At 38.8% G+C, this 23955-nt stretch overlaps 1 protein-coding gene and 1 long non-coding RNA gene across 2 annotated transcripts in view; one reads left to right on the forward strand and one right to left on the reverse strand.

Moving 5' to 3' along the window:
* Positions 1–13963, forward strand: part of LOC147843286 (uncharacterized) — a 29482-nt gene extending 15519 nt beyond the window's left edge. The window contains exon 3 of the long non-coding RNA XR_015496526.1: positions 13826–13963. This is a non-coding gene — a long non-coding RNA (uncharacterized LOC147843286). The remainder of the gene's footprint in view (positions 1–13825) is intronic.
* atxn1l (ataxin 1 like) lies at positions 1844–19980 on the reverse strand. The gene is made up of 3 exons (XM_087262257.1): positions 19799–19980; positions 12882–13993; positions 1844–6829 (listed from the first exon to the last, which is right to left on the reverse strand). Exons 2-3 carry the CDS (start codon positions 13881–13883, stop codon positions 5534–5536), a joined length of 2298 nt encoding a protein of 765 aa, XP_087118383.1. The 5' UTR covers positions 13884–13993; positions 19799–19980; the 3' UTR covers positions 1844–5533.
* Positions 19981–23955: the final 3975 nt, after the last annotated feature.

Below are 23955 nucleotides of genomic sequence, written 5' to 3' on the forward strand. Positions count from 1 at the left end.
GAGCTTACGGTCTTCGATAATCCACTATTTAATTAAAAAGTCCTATTGGAGGTTTTGTTGGGCAAATAAGGGTGATGCAAACTTCCAGATTTGCCTACAAACAAAAAAGATCATCACAGCAGTGCTTATGTCTTTTATCCAATCGAGATATTTGGGATGCCACAAAACTAAGGTGGAAGTTTAGACAGCCCTCAACAGCACAGAAGGGTTTCACGTTTACGATGAGCCAAATGGAGACACACACACACACATCTCCCAGAGAACAAAGCTTAAGACAGACCAGAGTAAAGTTAAGACATCGGGAAGGCACAAACATAGCGTCACTTTCTCTTGTTTACAGTGCACAGGGTAGTAGCTCAGTTCTTAATGAAAGCAAACTCAGTAGAGTCTCCGCCACAACGGATTCAGATTTAATCTCGATGAGAGACGGCTGGTAAGGCAGTGCATTTGAGAAGACTGAGAACAGTGCACCATTGCTAACGGGAAAAAAAAAACATACAGCACCAAACAAGTGACACTAGATAAGCTTCAAGTCATGTGACTAGGTAGTGAGATAACTAACCACTACCATAAGGTCACCAAGCCTGTGGGTTACAAGAGAAAAAATATATAGAATGCTCAACGGTATCAGACGCTTCTTGAAATGTGAACAAACCACAGATAAACTGGTGAGAGTTGACTGTCGAAACTGCATTAATAAGCATAGGGTGCTGATTGAGTCTCTTCTGCATAGCTCATGCTAAAGCTGTATCTTTCTGCTAATTCGAGTCAAGTATTGCTTCGATTCAAACCTAATACTTAAAACAATGGAATAGATCCTAATTTGTATAACAAATAGTTTTTATATATATATATATATAGATTTTATTTCCCTGGAACAACCTAACAACTTAAACCAGTCAAAGCTGTCGACCAACCAACTTTGCCTTAAAAATGCTTTAAAATGAGCAAACCAAATCCACCTGAATGGCTAGAGACCTGCAGTCCAGAATAGGCCGGTTAAAGCAGTTACTACTTCCAGTCAGGAAGATTTTTGTCTGGATGGCAATTTTGGACTTTTAACTCCAGGCTGGCTTTCCCACAATGAAGTGAACAACATCAACAACAGCAAAGTGTCCTCTTAAAGGGGTCCAAATTGCCACAGAAACAATCTGGGACAAAGGGGACAGAGGAAGGAAGAAATATGAACTAGATTTGACACCAGAGTATAAATAGCATGAAAGTGGGACTCCTTTTAAAAAGGAACAGGAAGTCTCCAAACAAAATACTAACAGACGACGTTCATGAAATGCTTCATAAAAACAAGCGACAAATGGATTTGAACCAGTCTAGGGTAGGGTTGTCACGATACTGGAATTCAATATCAATGAGGTTTTAAAATCATCCATTTCCCGCTACCATTTGAGCGCGTTTTTAAACAGCGCTGATTTGCTCAACAGAAACGACTGTGATTGGCTGTGAAGGTCATCAGTTCATCAAACTCACCGCTGTTTACTGAGTGTATTCGCAGATACAGGGACACTGGAGCATTTCAAAGCCATGATTCATCTGTGGGTCATTCGTATTTCAGCTTATAGACCAACCAGCTGATTGACGTGACTTTAAAATGCTCCAGTGTCCCTATATCTGTGTTCACAACAGTAAAAAGCAGCGAGTTTGGTGAATTGATGACCTTCCAGCCAATCACAGTCATTTCTGTTGAGCATGTGAACACACTGGCAAATCAGCGCTGATTAAGAATGTGCTCAAATTTTAGCGGGAAATGGATGTTTTTAAAATCTCAGTACTGATTGGTATCCAATTCCAGTATCGTGACAACCCTAGTCTAGGTTGATCAAAACCCAAATACTGTTATACTCGATACACACATGGCCATTTCTTCATTCCATTTAAATCAGACTTGTTGGTAACAAAGACTATCCAGTGGGATAAATGGTTATTGAACCCTATATTTTGAGTTCCATGAACTCAATTTTTAATGTTCCATTAGAGGTTTGAGATCGGCAAAGACATGTGGTATCATTGAGGTTGATGCAGTCTGAAGGAAGTCAAAATGTAAGCAGTCGAGTGCTAGCGCTACACTTACTTAAAAAAATATATTATTTTCTTTACCTAAAAGAAACCTCTCTTAAAGCCTTGAGTGACAGAGAGAATCCAAAACGGTTTAACTAAAATCTAGTCCAAACACGGAGAGCCCAGCAAGAGCCAACAACACAGAAATATCAAAGGTCTTGTGAAAGAACTTGGGCCAAAATTTAAAACAAATTGCATCTGATAAGTAGTAAGAGGCATTAAAAACATTGAGGGAAAAGAAACTATACATAGAGAACAACAACAACTAAAAAGTGGGAATGTCAGGCTCTTTCTGGAATGCTGTTTTGAAATAAAACATGAACATCCTAATGTTTATGATATTTGGTCTAATTGCACTTAAGTCGTGATTTCGATCCATCTGAAAATGTTCAGTAACTACGAAAAGTGAAACTGCAGCATTTTCTCTTGGCTAATGTGTAAACAGTGTCAACCTTGCCTGTCAGTTTCTCATGAGCCGAATCGCCACCAACAAAACTCAATACTTCAAAAACAACACAAACATTTTCCCTTCATTATTAAAGAAAAAAAACAAACATTAAAACACATCGTATCTGATTCCCGTTAAAGAGTCAGTGTGAATCAATTGAACTAATCTGTGCAATACAAGACCTGCAGTACAAGTTTTCAAAATCACTCGTGGGTAATATTGCCAAGAAGAGAGACAGAACGCAACACTGTACAAGAGTTCAACAACTACTGAAACCAAGTAGGAACCTCAGCACAAACTAGAAACGGGATTAATAAAGCTAGTTCCAGAGATGAGCTTATGGTTTAACACCAGTCCAAACCAGGGATTACGCGATAGGTTTCCAGTGACGATAAATTTGTTCATCCAAATGTAACTTATAACCTATGGAAAAGTTTGTGACCAATGAAATGCTTGTTTGAGCCACCCAAAAACAAATACCGAAATACAATAAAAGTGCAGACTGTGCTGAAAAATTGTTCCAGAAATCGATTCTGCATTCATTCTGAGATTTGCATAACTGTTCTGTCTTGAATCGATTGCAAGCTTAGTTTTTAACAGCAGATGGCGCTCTAGAATTGTTTTGAACAGCAAATTTGCACTCTAGGCTAGTTTTAAACAGCAGATGGCGCTCTAGGCTAGCTTTTAAACTGCAGGTGCCGCTCTAGGCTAGTTTTTAAACAGCAGGTGCCGCTCTAGGCTAGTTTTCAATAGTAGACGGCGCTCTAGGGTACTTTTTTTAACAGCAGATGGTAATCGAAGCTAGTTTTTATCAGCAGATGACGCTCTAGGTTAGTTTTAAACAGCAAATTTGCGATCTAGGCTTGTTTTAAACAGCAGATGGCGCTCTAGGATAGTTTACAACTGCAAATTTGTGCTCGAGGCTACTTTTAAAAAGCAGATGGCGCTCTAGACTAGTTTTGAACAGCAAATTTGTGCTCTAGGCATGTTTTAAACAGCAGATAGCGCTCTAGGCTAGTTTTTAAACACCAGATGCCAGTCTAAGCTAGTTTGTAAACAGCAGATGGCACTCTAGGCTAATTTGTAAACAGCAGATGGCGCTCTAGGTTAGTTTTAAACAGCAGGTGGTGTTCTAGACTAGATACTTGAAAATTCGCTTGAACCTTTCCTAACTTAATTAATGATTATATTCGATTGATGTGGTATTTGCAAAGATTTGCATGCAAGCAGAATACAATTTTTGTAAAGCATACAGCGCTGTTAAAAACTAAACTCCAATTAGACTCAAGAGAGAATGTCGGCGTATTCTGAAAACCTCAGAATCGTCTCAATTTATTTAACAAATCCACAGCTCTAGAATTGACACAAGATAACTTATGACTTTTTTTCACTTGTTGTATTATATCATACCTGGTTAGGACGTGGTGTAAGGGCCAGGGTCTAAAAACATCCTAATCCAATGTTATAGAAAAGCTCAGTCATCTCTGAAAACACAAACAATCAGAAATAAAATGTGCCTAAATGGAAGTTTTAGGGGTAATTGCATGCCTTAAATGAACTCTTGTAGTAACGGTTAGAATGAAGATAGGTAAAACTGCATCATCTTAAAAGGAATCAAGAGAAGTGCAGGATAAGGTTAAAATGGTCTCTACATACAGAGTGCAACTGCTGCACATAGAAAAAAAAAATTATCAAAACACGAGGAGTAATATATCTTGTACGGGATATTGGGAAAGAAAGAACCATGAGAAATGTGTTCTGACACAACTATTGCTTTGATTTCAATAACTGAGCATGGTCAGTCCACACCCGACAGCAGTGAATCTACGCTTGTGTGTGTGTGTGTGTGTGTGCTAAATGCTTCCAATAGGACGACTTCATTTAAACCTGCATGCTTCAGAGCAATAATCCATTTCCACAGGAACTAGCCATTCGTAAAAGGCTACAACCTGTTCCACATTTGGTCTCAGCTTCCCAAGCAGGGTTGATTTTGGCTGACACCACATGTTGCTTCCAGGAACGGGCACAACTATGTAGGATTTTTTTTTAAAGTTCATAATCAGACTGAAGGATGCTTCCAACCATGAGGTACTATTTAGAGGTGGTTATCCTAGGCCAGCCATACTTGGAAATGATAACTCCAATAGGTCGATGAGGAGAGATCACATTGAAACTGGAATGCAGATTCAGAGCCACTGTAGAATCAAACTAAAACCCATTAATGGTTTGAGGAGTCATTAATGCAATGGTTAAGATGCGTGCTAGGCTTCATCTGGAAATAGTTCCTGATTGTAGAAAGATTGTTGGATCAAGTGATTGATGTGACGACATTGGGCAACTGTTCTCAAACTCCGAACTAGAAAGGAGTCCTCAGCAGAAGCACCCTGAGAAGAGGCAGAGAGAGGACGAGAGTATAGGAAAGTGAGGAAAAACACATCTCTAGAGAGAGACGTATTAAAAACTGTCCACGTTTTAAGGTTTAAGCCAATAAAAGACTGGCGGTACAACAAGTGAACCAGTTAACGTTCAGAGAGAGAAAGAGTCTGTCTTTTAGGGAAAAAAAAGATGTTAAGCAATCTATCCTCTTTTGTCCTTCTTTAAAATATATGATTATTATTATTATTGTAAAGGCTTGTCAAGATTCTATGGCTGTATCCCATTCTTATCCCTGGCCTTTCAGAAATAAACATCTACTCGAGGAACTGCAAGATTTCTTTGCGCAAGTGACCACTGCCAAACATGACGTTTCACCCACAGGAACACGCAGACAACGCAGGCTTTGGTACGTGATTTTACCAGATAAAGCTGCCCATGCATATCATTGCGAGTGCTGACTACAACCTGGCACAAGTCCTCCACTCGAGACCAGAACCGAAGAGTAGGGGGAATCTTCCAATATGTGCAAAATCTCAAACATTCTGAGGCTACATTCTCTCTCCCTTCAACCATGCTCCCTCTTTCAAATCCCACTGACACTTCGCTCCCATAGACAATCTCTTTTTGTGTTGGCTGCTACTTGCCGGCATTCGAGCGTCCCTCAATGGATAGTTTGACCTCCTGAGGGATAAACGATGGCCTAGAGGAGCCAGAGGTGGCAGCGGAGACTAATCTTCCATCCTCATTCTTGATGCTGTATCTTTGGAAGCCAGGGGCAGACCATCGCCTCTGGGACGCGGCTCCCACTCCAGGAGCATGACCCTCCGTGTGCAAATAGTAGTTGCTCTGGCTATGCGTGTGCTCTGCTGAAGTCCTGTTGGGTCTGGGGGGCATGTCAATGTGTCGGGATCCTCCAATCTGCATGGGCTCTTCCTTGTTATGTTCCCTCTCTCTGTGGATCTTTAAGTGACTTTGTGGTCGAGGTGTGTGCTGGGGTGCAGGGGGGCCCATAGGCTGAGGTGTGGCTCCTGATGTGGAGTTGGCTTTGGTGGGAGTCCGGGCCTGCACTTGCTGTGGTGGTTTCTGCTGGGAAGCAGCTTGCTGCTGCAAAGTCACCGACACGCAAACATCACCCACTTGCAAATGGTGGCAAGTGAGACCATACAGCTGCGCAGTCCGCTCAGGGCTACAAGACGACCAGCCCTGTCCGTAAACGAAAAACGGGTGTTCAGGGGGGACATCTATAGTCACTTTGCTCTGCTGCTCCCCTACATTGAAATGAAGTGCCACTAGGCCGGGACGCTGTTGACTAGCACGGATGTCTACCACCATACTAGAGTCGATCTTTAGACCGCCGCTCATTTCTGCGCTCCGTACGAAATCCTGAGTCTGCAGATCTTCCACACGCTTAAGCTCTCCTGTCGCCAACTGGATAATGGCGCCCTTCATGAAGTGCGATGGGCCGGTGGGTGCTAGCAGAGGAGCTTGTGGAAAAGCACCAGGAGCTGGGGCAGAAATCACCTGCTGACCCTGTTGGGGAGGCGGCTCTGCCACTGCTCGCTCTGGGAGACAAGCTGCTGCATCCATTGCTTTTGTATATGTGGCGGGGGAGGCAACGATAGCTGCTGAAGCCACATCATTGGGTTGATAATGATGCTGCTGCGGTTGTTGTTGTTGTTGATGGTGGTGATGATAATCCAATGGTACAAGAACAGGCTGCCCGTTGGCCAGGATCACAGCATGGCCTTGTTGAACGATCTGCTGCTGATGAGCTCTGGATTCAGCAGGATTTAATGCATATGCTGTTCTGATTTCACCCTGAGTCTCTCGACTCCTCTGAGAGCTTTGAGACAGGTTCAGAGGAACGTGCGATGCATCCTTGCGGCTTGAGCCGTGAACGGGAGAGGCAAGTCGTCCAACCACCTGCTGGACCTATAAAAGAAACCAAATTTAAAGTGTCATTTTATTTAAGCACTGTAAACCAAGGCATTTGAAATAGTCAGGAATAGATAACTATATTTTTGTAATTGTAACAGTTTGGTAAAAATATGAATATTCCATGTTGCTTGCGTGCATTTTTGATACAGGACTCAATCTATGAAATGGAGGTCATACTTGCGGTAGACGGAACGATGATTAAATTATGATTTTAATACGAAAACAATGACAGTTTTAGAACAGCTTTATGCTGTGTTCACACCAGACGTGGAACGCATGGATAAATTGCGCATAAATAGCCACGTGAACATTTGAGTTTACTCGCTTCATTTGCGTGTCAAATTCACTTCAGAACAGACGCGGATTGGGCAGGGCTTCTGTCTGCCTGAAGACTCTAGCTTCATAGCTAAATGGCCAACATGGATTTTATGAAGAAAATAACAGTGTTTATGTGCTTTATGAGGACTGAAAAACAGCGTCGATACGTTTAGGGTCGTGTCTGAGTCCACTACATTCTTTCAGAGGTGCATCCAGCTCTGTGAGCTCATAAACTCCTCCAGAAACTGAACCTGGATGACGGAGGCTTTCAGCGTTGCTTCTGACTGAGCCAAGCCGAGTTTGATGAACTATTGTCGGTGAAGGCTGGAGGATTTCCCTTGGAACAACGACAACAGGTTCTACGTCACAATCACGCCCTCACAAGAGCAAGCTTCTGATTGGTTAACGCGGCGCGAATGTCCGCTGAAGTTCAGATTTTCAAACTCGAGAGATTCGAGCGAAATGCTCGTTAACCGTGTCAAACGCGCAAAACGACCAATTCGCCCCGCGCCATTCGCACAATTTGTGTCATTCGCACGTATAGTGCCGCAGGATGTCTATTCGCGCATTTGCATTGACTTAACATGTAAATCACTCGCGCTTGACGCGCGTTCCGCATCTGGTGTGAACACAGCATTAGAGAAATGTGTGAACAATTTGACGTGCAACCCACCAGCCCTACTGTACCCAACCCGCTTTGAGCTGGGATCGAACCAGTGATTTTTTTTGCATGGGAGTCGGTTGCTCCAACAAGGAAGCTAAAGACCATGGCCGCTAGAGTCTGTCGCTAATGCACCTTTTTTGAGGTCAGAGAAGTGAGGTTTACCTGGATAGCACTTCTGGTAGCTGGTCTCCGTAACATTCACCCCCCTAAACCTCACTCCCATCCCGGACGAGCCCCCATGAGACCATGGTCTTCAGCCTCCTTGTTAGAGCATTGTTAGATTCCCATGCAAAGAATCAGACCGGGCAGGTTGGGTGCAGCAAGACCGGTGGGTTACAAATATTTGAGAAAAAGGAGTCTTTTGTTGGCAGCAAAACTAAAAAATGATTATTCTCACTACTCCCAGCATTTTGTCAAAACGTTATCATTTTTATTTTATTTTATTTTTGGGTGGGGGGCCTTTAATAACTTTGGGGGCTTAGAAACGCGTGTATCACATATAATTTAGTAGACTTGGGGTTAGAAATTAATGAAAACTAGACGGAAAATGCTTTGCACCACAAGCTGGAAAGTGATAAATAGAAGGTGAGAATAGCCTCAAAGTCACAGCTGATTTCAGTATAAATCAAAAACCAATCTCTGTTGGTTCTAAGAAGTAGTAGCCAGAGTTACTCAATCCTCAACACACCCAGAGAAGAGCTAATAAAGGAAGGAAGTGGTGTAACTGATGCTGCTGACTCACCAGAAATGCCTCAAAAAAAGGCAAAACTCTGAAAATCCAATAAAGGGGATGAAACAGGAGACCGATAAGTAAATATATATAACTGTAATATAATATAATAACACTGCAAAGGACAAGGCACACTTTCAAGAAATTATTAAAATGTCACAAATGCTTATGTCTCAATATGCACATCCGGTTGATATATCTATACAAAATTGAGCAAAGGGGCCGTGATGTTTATTTTTTTTATTCTTTGTTTGTTTACATTATTGTTTCCCGGTGTTGGGTTGCGGCTGGAAGGGCATTTGCTGCGTAAAACATATGTTGGATAAGTCGGTGGTTCATTCTGCTGTGGTGACCCCAGATTAATAAAGGGACTAAGCCAGAAAGAAAATGAATAAATGAATGTTTACATTATTTAAATGTTTGATTTGTTTTATGCAAAAGTAAAACATGGTTGTTCAGTTTCAGAAGTTGTAGTGATGCTTTATCGTTTTTATTATCCCTGAAATAATATGAAACATACGTTGGTTATTGCGGCATGGTGGTTCAGCAGTTAGCACTGTCGCCTCATAGCAAGAAGGTCACTAGTTCGAGTCCCGGCTGGGTCAGTTGGCATTTCTGAAGTTCGCATGGTCTCGCAGTGTTGGCGTGGGTTTACTCGAGGTGCTCCAGTTTCCCCCACAGTCCAAAGACATGTGCTATAGGTGAATTGAATAAACTATATTGGCAGTAGTGTATGAGTGTGTGTATGTGAATGCGAGAGTGTATGAGTGGTTCCCAGTACTGGGTTGCAGCAGGAAAGGCAACTGCTGTGTAAAACGCATGCTGGAATAGTTGGCTGTGGTGATCCCTGATAAACAAGGGATTAAACCAGGGGTGTCCAGAGTCTGTCTTGGAGGGCAGGGGTCCTTCTGACTTCAGCTCCAACTTGCTTCGACACATCTGCATGGAAGTTTCTAGTATACTCAGTAAGAGCATGATTAACTGGTACAGGTGTGTTTGATTAGGGTTGGAGCTAAACTCTCCAGGACACTGGCCCTCCAGGACTGAGTGTGGACGCCCCTGGACTAAGCTGAAGGAAAATAAATCAATGAATGAATGAGTGAGTGAATACATTGATTACATCATTTGTAATCGATATGTAAACATATTTAATATTGCATTATTTAGCATGCTATTGCATATCCGCACAGCCCTAGCCCACTCCACATGAAGCTTCCTGATAAGACAGTTTCATAAAATGTGTCAGGTTGTACAGAATGATTACCTCACTTCCAACTTTTTTACACAGAACTCTTACAGACGAAAATAGAAACATTCTCTATGGAACTAACTAAAAGCGTTTAAGTAAAAAAAAGGTAATGGAGATAAATAATAACAAATGGGGATGGCATAAAAAGATATTAGGAAAAAAATAATAAAAAGGAAATTACATTGAAAACAACATTTAAAAAAATTAAAGACCATTTGGAAATATGCATGAACAGACCAAAACAACAGAGGTTGAGTATTTGTGATTAAAATGTGATTTATAATCTTTTGGAGGGGGGATTTTTAATCAGTTTTCAGCTTTCTTGACGTCAATATTTCTGTGACGTGTCAAATTGCTGTTCAGAGTCAATAAGAAATCGAAACTGGCCAAACACATTAACAGCTCATTTCTGGTAATATCGTAATCACTTCTTCTGAAAGAACTTCCCGTTCTCAAATTGTTTATAGCATAGCCATTTGGTCTGGCTTTACTTTGACACAACGCTCACCCAATTTCTGATTTTAAAATGCCAAATGTTGTTAAAACAAATGGGAACTATGCAGTTTTTTAGTTTAAGCAAAACGATGTTCAATATGTTTCTTACAAAAGCTGTTCATTTTAAATGGGTGACACATTGGCAAAAAGTACACACACTAACAATTCAGCTATGATGAGATAATAAAAGGGAGACCAAAAATAAATCCTTTCATCATTTTTCATCATCACTCCCCCCCTCTTGCGGTTTCCAAACATACATAAAATGAATGAAATCTGGTTAACATGGAAGCATGTGTGTGCATCACACGCTAGTACAAACCACATTGGTGTTTGCAGATATCAGACGCACAAAAACCAACATGCTTGAGTTTACCACATGGCATACAATTCATTATGTATACATTATTATGCTAATAAAAGTCTAACTTAACACTGTCCATTAAATAAATCATTGACATCTCTTCACAAACTCAGTTTCAATGGCTTCCTTCAACCTAAAGTTGACAACTTTGAGACGTAACTGAAAACTAATAGGGGTATTTGCAGAAAATCTTTTAATTTTCAGTAACCCAGTTCAAGCGATTGCAGTAAACTGTATTTAGAAATCAATGTTCTTCACTGCCTGATTGATGTACGATATAAAGTGGGTCTCAGAATGTACAAAAAGCGCTGAGTTTTGCCTTTAAATTTATTTTACGAGTTTCAGCACTCGCCTTCTACTACTAATGGCGAAACTCCAAAGTAAAGCCAATTCTCCCAGCCAAGGCTCGAACCAGCGACAGTCTTGCTGTGTAGCAACTGCACTACCCACTGTACCACTCCATTACTTTTTTTTTTGGAAAATAAATATTAATTTAACAAACTTATTACAATAATACCATAACAAAATCCGTTTACAAAACACAGGAGTTCAATGCAGAATACACTAGTCATGCTGAACCTGCCTTTGCCCGGATTAGCACGCTGATGTCTTCTACTTTGTCCCCTATTCGTTAGGTGACAGCATGTACATTTTTTAAAAATCTGATTCATTTACAACATTTAATTGATTAATTTTATTTTCAGCTTGCTTTTGTGTAGCTCAACAATAAAACAAAAGGTTTCATTAAAATAGAAATGAGAATCTCTGTTAAAGGCATTCCCCAACCCTTTTTAATCATTTCCCCTCTGGAGGGCCAAATCACAGGATACAAAGAGCCAACTTTGACCCGCGGGCCCTAGTTTGGGCATCAATTAACTAAATAAACACGCAGGTCTATTTAACTGATTATATTTTAATTACATTACAACATCGATGCTGTAAAAGCAAACTTATGAAATTAAAAATAGTCACACAGACCGGGATGTGCAAACGTGGTCCTGGAGGGCCGTTGTCCTGCGGAGTTTAGCTCTAACTCACTTCAACACACCTGCCCGGAGGTTTCTAGTATATCTAGTAAGAGCTTGATTAGCTGGTTCAGGTGTGTTTGATTAGGGTTGGGTCGATAGACGATGCCATCTCAGCTAAAACCTCACACACTGTTGGTTGTGCACCTTTTTTACCAACTAAGTTTGTCGACGTCATTACAACAACACAGATAACTCTGCCTATTCATGCCAAGGTCCCGCGGAAAAAAGTGACTGACAGGTGGTAATTTGTGTGTTACTTATTTTTATTTATTTGTAATTTGGTTATGGATGAAACAAACACCATGCGGGTCAGGTTGTTAAACCGGTAGGCTAAGGCTACACATTATTATTTTGTTATGAATTAAATGTTCAAAAATAATTCACCACCGCCTACGACAACGATCGCGATGTTTCACATAAGACATCATTCGTTAATTTTCTTGTCGGCTTAGTCCCTTTATTAATCCAGGGTGGCCACAGTGGAATGAACCGCCAACTTATCTAGCAAGTTTTTTTACGCAGCGGATGCCAGCTGCAACCTATCTCTGGGAAACATCCACACACACACACTCATACACTACGGACAATTTAGCCTACCCAATACCGCATGTCTTTGGACTGTGGGGGAAACCGGAGCACCCGGAGGAAACCCACGCGAAGGCAGGGAGAACATGCAAACTCCACACAGAAACGCCAACTGAGCAGAGGTTCGAACCAGCAGCCCAGCGACCTTCTTGCTGTTAGACGACAGCACTACCTACAGCGCCACTGCCTCGCCCCATTAGACATCATTCGATGCCAAATTGGTCAACATCACCCAACCAACTTGTGATGTGAGCTAAACTCACCAGGACACTGGCCTTCCAGGACTGAGTGTGGACACCCCTGACAGACCTTTCAGAGGTGTATCGGTAGAGGGAAAAAACACTAGCTGTGCATATACCCTATTCAGGTAGACCAGTGTTTCCCCAACCCTGTTACCGAAGGCACACCAGCGGTACACATTTTCAACCTCTCTCCCTCATCAAACACCTGAATCAACTCATCAGAACATAGGAGACTCCAAAACCTGAAGTTAATTTATCAGGTAAAGGAAACATCCAAAATATGTACTGTTGGTGTGGCTGCATGAACAGGGTCGGGGAAACACTGAGGTTGACAATCACAATGAAAAAATCTGATCTTGACATAAGCCTACCTCGAGATCAGTGTCAGGTGTGCTGCTCTGTCCAGGAGACATTCTCCCCTCCGGCCTGCGGCTCTTCAAGCTCTTGTCCTGCTGGGGCTCCAGCACAGTCGTCTGCATCAGCCGCACACTTCTAGCCGAATAAACTGCATCTTGATGACTCTCCCTGCCGCCGTGGTCTCGGTCTCCTCCATTCACCTCCCGGTCCTGCTCCAGGGAGCTGCTATGCGATTGCACACCTCTGACGGCGGGGTGGTAAAACACAGGCACGCCTCTCGGGCTGAGCTCTCCAGTCGGGAGCATCCCTACAGTCCCGATTGGCACTTGCGTTGCAGCTTGCTCAGAGGAAAGAACCAGAGGTGCTAACATTTTGGTGTATGCATGGGATGACACCTGCGGCTGCGGTTGGGACGAAACCACTCCTTCCTGAATAACTGATGGATATGGAACCAAATGTGGTTGCGAAATGCCAGACTGAGGTGGTATCAGGGAACTAGGAACAAATCCCGGAGGCACGGCGTAAGGGACCGCTGTTGGGTATGGAGGGTTGACAAATTGCAGGGAGGAATGTGGGAACGTGGGAGGGTAGGGGACGCTGGTGTGCTGCAGCATCGGGGAGGGAACGGTGTAGGCATGGGTCAGAACGGGATGCAGACTGGTTGGCGAGTAGGTGCCAGTTGGCAGAGCTACTTTATAAAGCATGCTATACTGATCTACAGGCAGCCCGACGAGACCCTCGGCACTCTCCACTCCATAATGCACCCCTGTCTGTGCTCGCACCCACTCGCTGCTTTGGGATTCTGCATTTGCTCCAGAGCTTTGTGAAGACGGAGCGTCCTCACCACCTCCTCCTGCTCCTCCAGGCCCAATGCCACTGCCTCCCGCTCCGCCACTGATGCTACTGCTGCTGTTGCTGTTGGTGTTAATGGAGGTGTTGTTGTTGTTGTTGTTAACAGGGAGGTCTCGCTTCTTGGGAGGGAGGCACTCCTGGTTGCGCTCGTGAACTGGCTTCATGATGATTCGGGATGAGAACTGGCGCCGTTACTGAACTGATGATGGGACGGAGCCTGACAGCCGCTGAATTAGCACCACTGGAATCCTGCTGGCCTCTTCCATCACCTTACCTGAATGCACAAAGAAATCAGGCATGAACAACCAATTTAAAGTTAATCTTGTACAGACTTGTGCTCTTCGTACTGGCCAAGTTAAAATGGACCCATTGCACAATAATTTTTTATAAGGTATTTAAACAGTTGTGTAGTGAATATAACCAGCTTCTAATGGTAAAATATCTTAAATATTTTTAGAAAACACACTTGATAAAAACCGTCTGCAGAAACACTTCAAAATGTACAAAGAGAAACATTCAGAGGGGGGAAAGCCCCACCCAGTGAAATAGTGACAATGTCTGTGTCCAAAACCGCATACTTCCATACTATATAGTACGCTAAAATCAGAATGCGAGCCGAGTAGTATGTCCGAATTCATAGAATTTGAAAATCAGTATGCGAGAAGTACCCGGATGACGTACTACTTCCGGCGAGATTCTGGAGTGCGCATCCCATGCACGCTGCGCTATCCCATGATGCCCTGCTAAAGAGTTCATGAATGGAAGTGAACCGACGCACTTGACGCAGGTAGGTCATGTGACCATGACAAAATGGCGGATGTAGTACGTCCGAATTCCATTCATACTTTTCACATTCATACTACATAGAACGCACTTTTCTAACGGCCGAGAAGTACGTTTAAATTCAAACGCAGTACCTACAGATTAGTAGGCGGTTTCGGACGCAGCCAGTCTCTCCCTCATCAGCATGAACAGCCCTGAGTGAGAAGCAGCTGTCCATCATTAGTTTATTAACGTCAGTGTCTAGGATGCATTTTAAATGTTAAAGGTGCAGTAGGTGATATGCCAAAATGCTACCCGCTTAGCATATTATCTTTGGAATGCAGGGGAGGGACTGTGTTTCAAAGCCACGCCTCCTGAAATGGCAAACACGCATACCACGACACGACAGCAGACAACCCACTAGTTTGTGTCATTCGCCAGTTAGAAATGTAGTCAATGTTTGGCCGGCGGCGTGCAGGAATTAAACTTATTACTCAGCTACACTTGCATGCTATTTCCGAGCGAATATTCAGAGTAGCATGGTAAACCGTATTCACCTTATTCTTTGCCGACGAGCGGGAGCTGCCATTTGAATCTTTTTGGCTCGAGACTTCCGGTCTCATTCACCTACATTCATTTTTAGACATTAAAAACTGCTCGTTACGCTGCTTTATGTTGCAAACTGATAGTTTCTTATTATATTATTCTACTTGGTCTGTATAGTAATACACACATTTGTTTGTAGAGAAAGTAGTTTGACCGTTTTCTGTTGTTTATTATTTCTAGTCATTTCTTCCATAGGCGACTGAATCGGAAGTTTTAAAACAATTGCGAAAAAAGCCGCAGGTCCGCTTTTTAGTATAAGGTCAATAGGAAGGCTGTGATTGTTTAAAAAATGAACCAATTTAAATATTAAAAACAACTTCAGCTCAATAAAGCAGGCTAGGCGAAATAGCGCTAGTTACTGATGTTTTATTGGTAAACTAAATAAAAATCTAAATTATCGATGCTGTAAAAGGACCTTATGAAACTGAAAATCTTACACCGGAAGATTTCAGTGGCTGAAGAACACGTCTGTGCATGTAACCCATTCATAAACCAACACAATCTAACGTAAGCTTAGCCTGACTAAAATAGTTTTAAAACAGAACATTACCTGTCTAACAGGTGTCGTCCTTCCTCCAGCGTGCAAAACTAACTCCAATATTGATTCAGAATTTTAAAAAGTTTCAATTTAGCATTTGATTTTACCGTGACTGTCTCGTGTGCACATGTGGTGAATGCTTTGCGCTTATACACGGGCTAATGTCGGATATGCGTGAAAAGAGATGCACAAAAGCCCAAATCAGTTGCTGACAGACAGTTTGAGCTACTTATCAGAATTATGAGAGATGTCAGCCCAACAATATTTAACTGGATGAACATATTTTTAGTTTTATGCCTTGCTCAGTATATAAAAATACATATAAACGCATTTAGGTAATTTACGTAATCATTACTATTGGACTGGGAAGACTTTCAACCAGCACAACAACACATGTTTCTGAAGACAATCCCCTTCTGCACCTTTAACAATGAGAAAAGTTTGATTCAATTCAGATTTTTTTTTACCATACACTACTGCAAAACACTAGTTTGTAACCTTATTCTTATTAATCTTATTTTGAAACATTACAAAGTTGAAAATCACAGAACTAGTCCATAAAAAAAGTGACGACGTGGTATTTTTAAGGTATGACTGTGTGCGTGATTTATGTTGTAGACCATAATGTGGAAGTGTCTGAGTAACTGCAAACCACAGGCCTTGTTTTACTCGAGAATCAAAAGCTATTTTTCTAAAAACCCACTGGAAATTACCCAGGAAATCCACAAATATATACCTTCCAGTTTGACCTAAATACAATGCTGAGGATACTAAGCAAGATCAGCTGACTAAAATATAAATGCTTAATAAGAACGAACATTATCAAAGCTCTTTACATTTACATTATCAACAGTGAAGTGAACATTTCAATTTTTAAACAATTCAATCATATTTACAAGTGAAAATTAGGCTAATATGATCAAATTCATGTATTATTAATGTGCATTGTACTTTATTTAATAAATAAATAATTATCTTTACTAATATTAATATATAGCTTTTAAATATATTGACTACCGATGTTATTTCTAACATCACTTAACCTCGTATCTGACAGAGCAAACTTCAAAACAAAAACCAAGCACAGCAACAGCCGTAATGCTTAATATAATTATGCCTGAAAGATAAAGCACTTAAAATACATTTCTTCCTGGCTAACCGTATTGTGCGCATGATGCTTCTGTGATTCAGACACAGCAGATCCAATAAAGAGAGAGAAAATGCACATTCAAGCACAGAAGTGAAAGCCTGAGGCATTTCTGGCCATGCTCTCATAATAATGCGCTTAGAATTGGTGTATAATATTTACATTACAGGTCCGTTTGCACTTGGTGAATCTGAGATCTTTAAAACAGGCATGACTAAAACCATGCTGTATCTGATCAGAAACTTTATTAATTCAGATGAATTAGCAAATGTGAATTAAGTCTGGATTGTCATGAAGTTAGCATCATGTTATTACTGTACTTTAATTAATAAAAAGAGAAATTACACACAAACCACACCCAAAACAACTTGAATGCTCTGTGCATGTTTACGTTCACTATTAAATTTACATATTTAAGCAAAACAACGTCTAAACTACATAAATCTTACTCTGAAAAGTTTTAAAGCTAAATAAATGTATTTTGCTTTTATAAATGTGCACATATGCATGCAATTCAGCCCTGAAAAGAAGAGAGAGATGAGGTCCATATCAAATATTTTTCTTTAATACCATGTCAGCAACTGCTATTGTCATGGCAAAAACATCTCATTATTAAAATATACAATTAAAAATCACAAACAACTGAATCAAGAAATTAGATATGTTTTAATATAAATATAGAATTAAACATTTTTAAATGGGGTCTAAAAACATTTATACATATTTTAAATGCCAACTTTTCTTCATATATAATAAGGGGAAATAGTATTTTGTGGGTCTTAAATCATTTGTAAAGTTCAATTCCCCCATTAAAACATATTTTTTCATGCTAAATGCACCGTGCATGTTTACGTTTACTAAATCTATATATTTAAGCAAAACAACATCTAAAAAACATAAATCTTACTCTGAAAAGTTTTAAAGCTAAATAAATGCTTAATTTTGCTTTAATAAATGTGCACATATGCATGCAATTCAGTCCTAAAAAAAAAAAGATATGAGGTCCATATATCATATATCAGCATGTCAGCATCAATGGCCATTTTCAAGGCAATAACATGTGGTCAATAAAACATACAATTAAAAACCGCAAACAAATTAATACATAAATTAGATATGATTTTGTACGTTAATATACGATAAAAATGCTAACCTTTTTTAAATGGGGTCCAAAAACACTCATATACACATTTTAAATAGCTGTATTTCTATATAATAAGGGGGAAATGTATTTTGAGGGTCTTAAAGCCTTTGTAAAGTTCCATTCCCTCATTAAAATGTCTTTTTCACACTAAACTCAATCCAGTTATGGATCTACGATAGGCTTTTATAGAAGCTACGAATTCAAGACAGACTTTATAATGCATTTAGTAAGAAAAAAAAAATCCTAGAAAATGATTTCCAGTTAACCAGTTACATTTCTGATACGCATGCTTTAAGCAAGTGGAAATGTCCTGCCCACTTACCAGGACATTTTATAGAACTAGATTAGAAACTATATATATATATATATATATATATATATATATATATATATATATATATATATATATATATATATATATATATATATATATATATATCCTAGAAAAAAAAAAAAAAAATATATATATATATATATATATATATATATATATATATATAAGGCATGGGTCGATAACCGTTTTCAAGGTATACCACGGTTTAGAGAAATCAAGGTTTTAAAACCGCCAAAATTTTCAGTAATACGATACAAGTTATATGCAAGATTTTTTTTGTTCGTTTTTTAGGATAACAGTATGTCCAGCAGAAAAATATCCAAAGATTGCATTTTAAATTACAAAGAAATCTGTGTTTTTGGAAGAGGAAGTCGATAACTCATTTTTATTATTTAGCTTGACACGTTTACTGCTCCAAAATATTATAAATATTTTTTTTTAAATATATTTTTTTCAAAAGGATTTTTTTTACCCAGACATTTAAAAAGAATATATTTTAGAGCAGTAATCACAACACCGTGATATTTTTATCTAAGGTTATCTTACTGTCAGAATCGTATACCGGCCCATGTCCTATAAATAAATAAATAAATAAATAATATATATATATATATATATATATATATATATATATATATATATATATACATACATATATATATATATACACACACACACACACACACAATTCATGTTTATTTCTATAGCACTTTTACAATGTAGATTGTGTATCAAAGCAGTTTAACATATTAGTTCTAGTAAATTGAAACTGTTTCAGTCCAGTTTTCAGAGTTGAGGCTCAGTTTAGTGTGGTATAGATAGATAGATATTTTGCAGGCATAAAGATAAATGTATTGTGTATGTAAATAAATTTATATTTTCCTTTATAACATTTTTTGAGACTTTAGAGATATGCTACTATGTATATTGCAATTATATACTGCATATCAGTGTTAGATATTAGTTTTTGTCTAGCAGAACCTCAGAGCACACAATAAAAGTAAAGTATCCCCAATTTCACAACTGAAGCACTGAATCACGTATGAAAAAGTGAGTCTTCATGAAACGGAAACTTCGCCCTTATGACACGAATCACGACTAACCTGAAACAAACAACAACTAAAATAATGCATTTTAATGAACAGACACATTTAAAAACGCAATGACGTAAATTCAAGAGTTTGTGTGTCGATTTTAGCAATGACATCGCGCTGAAGTGAATCGTGGCGCAAGTAAAACACACTTGAGATGTTTTCCCCCTTAAGACTCAAGCGTTAGCCAGCAGCTATTAAAGCTTTTAACTTCACTAGCCACACATCCAAGACGGTAAACAAACTCGTTCGTTATGTACAAAAAACTTCCGCGCTTCCTGTTCATTAATTCAAGCCTCACTTTCCTTGCTGAAGCGTGTTTGAAAGTAAAGCAGGAGTAAATGAGAGGCTGGGATTTCACACTGGACCGCCGCTAACGGGCTAATCGGGCTTCCCACACACTCAAAACAGCCGCTCCTCCGCCCGCACACGGCCGCCTCGCCACCGAAACACTCACCTCCGCATAGCATCGTGTCCACGACGGGCGAACATACACACTTCTCGCTGGAGCTCGTCAAATAAATCAATGGTGAAATGTGGGCTGGTGATTTCTGCCCATTCCAGAGGCCAGCAGACTGAAGCCCAGCGGCGCGCGCTGATGACGTCAGGTAGGAGCCGCTGATCCGCGGTTCGCTCTTCACGCACATCACAAACATTTGGGTTTTTATTACGTTTTTATTATTGTTAAAGCTTATAAACGTATAATAAATCTATGATGATTACATGCTACAGTGTAATATGACTTAATAATTTAATATCTAGCTGATAATCTTGATAACAGCAATATCTAAATGTATAGCTTTTTAAAAAGAATAACGTTACATAAAATGTGGCCTATATATTTTTATTTAAGGCGTGTATAAGTTATATTACGGATATAAAATGATCATATGATATTTTAAATACGTTATATATTTCCATTTAGGTTATATACATTAAAATAAGGTTTTATATGTATAATATGTATAATGTACATAAAATACCTCGATAATGATTGTTTTGTAATTTGATTAAATTCTAGTTGCATTTACATGCAGTAAATATTTAACATTTAAATATATAACATTATATCTCATTATATTCTGTCTGTTCTTGAATCTGATTGGCTGATATTTTGCCAGTAACAGCACACAAAGTCCTCTTCACCTTAGTGTATTACTCCGCCCACATACAAGAAGAGGACGCTCTACAGTTTGACAAATATATATTCCTGCTATTGGACTGAAGGATGTACTTTTGGGGCTTTTTAAATCGAGAATGTAGTTGTTTAGGTTGCAACTATGCAGTTTAATTATAAGGATAGTGCCTTTTTTTAAATATTTGTACAGTGCGTTGGTGTTCATCAGTCAAAAACGGTTGACGTTGCCACAAGATGGCACCAGGGCCGCATAATAAGCCCTTGCTTAGAAGATTAACGTTAAAACTGCATGTTTTCTAACGACATCTGATCAAATCATTATTAAACTGGTAAGCGATATTCTAAGTCGATCTCTCTCTTTTGTATAGATTTCAACAATTATGTATAAGGACATTTTTAATCTTAAAGTGTGAGCAAAATCTGTTGTTTTATCTTCACTTTATACATTACGCTATAGAGAGTCATTCAAGCACTAGCTCTAAAGTAATGTTGGTGAATTAGTAACGGCTTCTACTGTTCTGACGTCAGCTGCAGATGTGAATAAATGGCGGAAGAAAGTAGTTCCTGAAACGGCTGAAAAGGGCTTTTAGGCACTCCGTGTTTGATTTTCTTACTTATATACACAATTGTGCCGTCAAACTGTTGTAAAAACGTAATATCACACTCGTAGCAGTGCGATATGGCTGTATATTAGCATAGGTGGGACGCCAACGCACGCCTCCCACCAGTGCTGATATACTGCCATATCGCACTGCTACTTGTGTGATATTGCGTTTATACAACAGTTCGACGGCACAATTGTGTATATAAAAAATATATATTTACAATTTAGCTCTGGTTTTCCCCCACAGTCCAAAGACATACGGTACAGGTGAATTGGGTAGGCTAAATTGTTAGTAGTGTATAAGTTTGAATGAGTGTGTATGGATGTAAAACATGTGCTGGATAAGTTGTCGGTTCATTCCGCTGTGGCGACCCCAGAATAGTAAAGGGACCAAGCCGAAAAGAAAATGAATGAATATGTAATATAATATCTAGTTATAATCTGTAATTTGCACACATGAAATATGTAAAACGTAAACAGGCCCGTAGCCAGGTTAGGATTTGGGTGGTTCGAAAGACCATGCATGAACTCATTTGTCATAATTTGAGTGCTATGCCATCATAAATAGTGAAATTAATCCATTGAAAAGGCTTTAACACCAAGCAAAATCCTATATTAAAATTTATTTGAAAACTAATTTGGCTATTTTTGTTATCCATGAATTTTCAATCAAACCAAATGTACTTTTTTTTTACAAGAGAGGCTAAAAAATTGTGAAGCTCTATTATTATTATTATTATTATGTTTTATTTTTTTATTATTCAAATAGCCAAACTCTGATTGAGTACAGTTGAATGTTCTGGCCATTGTGTAGGCTAAGGCTACAGTTTTTGATTTAAAACTTTAACAAATTCCCATTTTTTTCTAATGATTTTAGATGTAATAAATTTGTCTTTTTAAAAAAGGTATTTATTCATTTTTCTTTATTATAAATCTGTAGGAAATATTTTTGGTACATTAAATGTGTCATTATGTCGACAATCTAACAAGCTAATCCAGCTAAAATAGTGCTTTTAATGTTTCTAAAATACAGTATTTAAATCTCATGCATTGTAAATGAGGTGAATAACTGCGAAAAGGTCCACATTTTTAAAAACCACCTCTTATACCTGGCTGGCTTTGGGCCTGTTAAATGTATAATATTATATTTTGTATATATGTATTTTTATTTCAAACAAAATTAGCGAATTTCATTTCTGTATATACACAGCTGTTTATTTTTTTTTTTTACAAAATCACATCAGAAATGTTTTACAATATTGCTGTATTTTCCTTTTTATCTTTTGTATAACATAATAGGAGGGCAATGTATTGTTGTATTGATTTTATATTGGTTTTAGGACGTTTATATTACGAATTTAAAATTATTATTTTTGTTTTAATGAATTTGAAACTATTTGACCTTACTTTTTATGTTGTGCAGAATATCAATAGAGGGCAATGTCGAGCAGTTACTTTTATAAGTTTTGTTGGGCCTCGAGACAGCTAAACCGCTTTACTGCCTGTAAGATAAAAATATCCTTGCTTTACACTAAGTTGTTCAGACTTACAAGAAGCAACAAAGTAGGGCAGAGTTAAAAGCAACAGGAACAATCATAAAGGATTAAAGTTTAGGGGGGGGTTAGTCTTTTAAATGCCTCTGGCCTCACTACTCTAAATTTCAGTGTAAATTTTATTTGTATAAAACGTCATTTTTTAAATAAAAGTCATTTATTAAGTGAAAAAAATCACATTTCATTCATTTTCCTTCGGCTTAGTGCCTTTATTAATCTGGGGTGGCCACAGCGAAATGAACCCATACATGTGTATGGATGTTTACCAGAAATGGGTTGCAGCTGGAAGGGCATCTGCTGCGTTACACATATGCTGGAAAAGTTGGCGATTCAATCTACTGTGGTGACCCCAGATTAATAAAGGCATTAAGCCAACCCGAATAAAAATGTATGAATAAATGATGATGATCCATGATAAAAAAATAATGAATTTACACTGTATTAAATGATGAAGATGGTCCAGGATCAACACTAGTGAATTTACACTGTATTAAATGATGAAGATGGTCCAGGATCAACATTAGTGAATTTACACTGTATTAAATGATGAAGATGGTCCAGGATCAACACTAGTGAATTTACACTGTATTAAATGATGAAGATGGTCCAGGATCAACATTAGTGAATTTACACTGTATTAAATGATGAAGATGGTCCAGGATCAACATTAAGGAATTTACACTGTATTAAATGATGATGATGGTCCAGGATCAACATTAATGAATTTACACTGTATTAAATGATGAAGATGGTCCAGGATCAACATTAATGAATTTACACTGTATTAAATGATGATGATGGTCCAGGATCAACATTAGTGAATTTACACTGTATTAAATGATGATGATGGTCCAGGATCAACATTAGTGAATTTACACTGTATTAAATGATGAAGATGGTCCAGGATCAACATTAAGGAATTTACACTGTATTAAATGATGATGATGGTCCAGGATCAACATTAATGAATTTACACTGTATTAAATGATGAAGATGGTCCAGGATCAACAATAGTGAATTTACACTGTATTAAATGATGAAGATGATCCAGGATCAACATTAGTGAATTTACACTGTATTAAATGATGATGATGGTCCAGGATCAACATTAGTGAATTTACACTGTATTAAATGATGAAGATGGTCCAGGATCAAAACTAGTGAATTTACACTGTATTAAATGATGATGATGATGGTCCAGGATCAACATTAATGAATTTACACTGTATTAAATGATGATGATGGTCCAGGATCAACATTAGTGAATTTACACTGTATTAAATGATGAAGATGGTCCAGGATCAACACTAGTGAATTTA

This window comes from Danio rerio, chromosome 7 (genome assembly GCF_052040795.2).
Source record: "Danio rerio strain M-AB ecotype USA chromosome 7, GRCz13ab, whole genome shotgun sequence".
Lineage (NCBI taxonomy): Eukaryota > Metazoa > Chordata > Actinopteri > Cypriniformes > Danionidae > Danio > Danio rerio.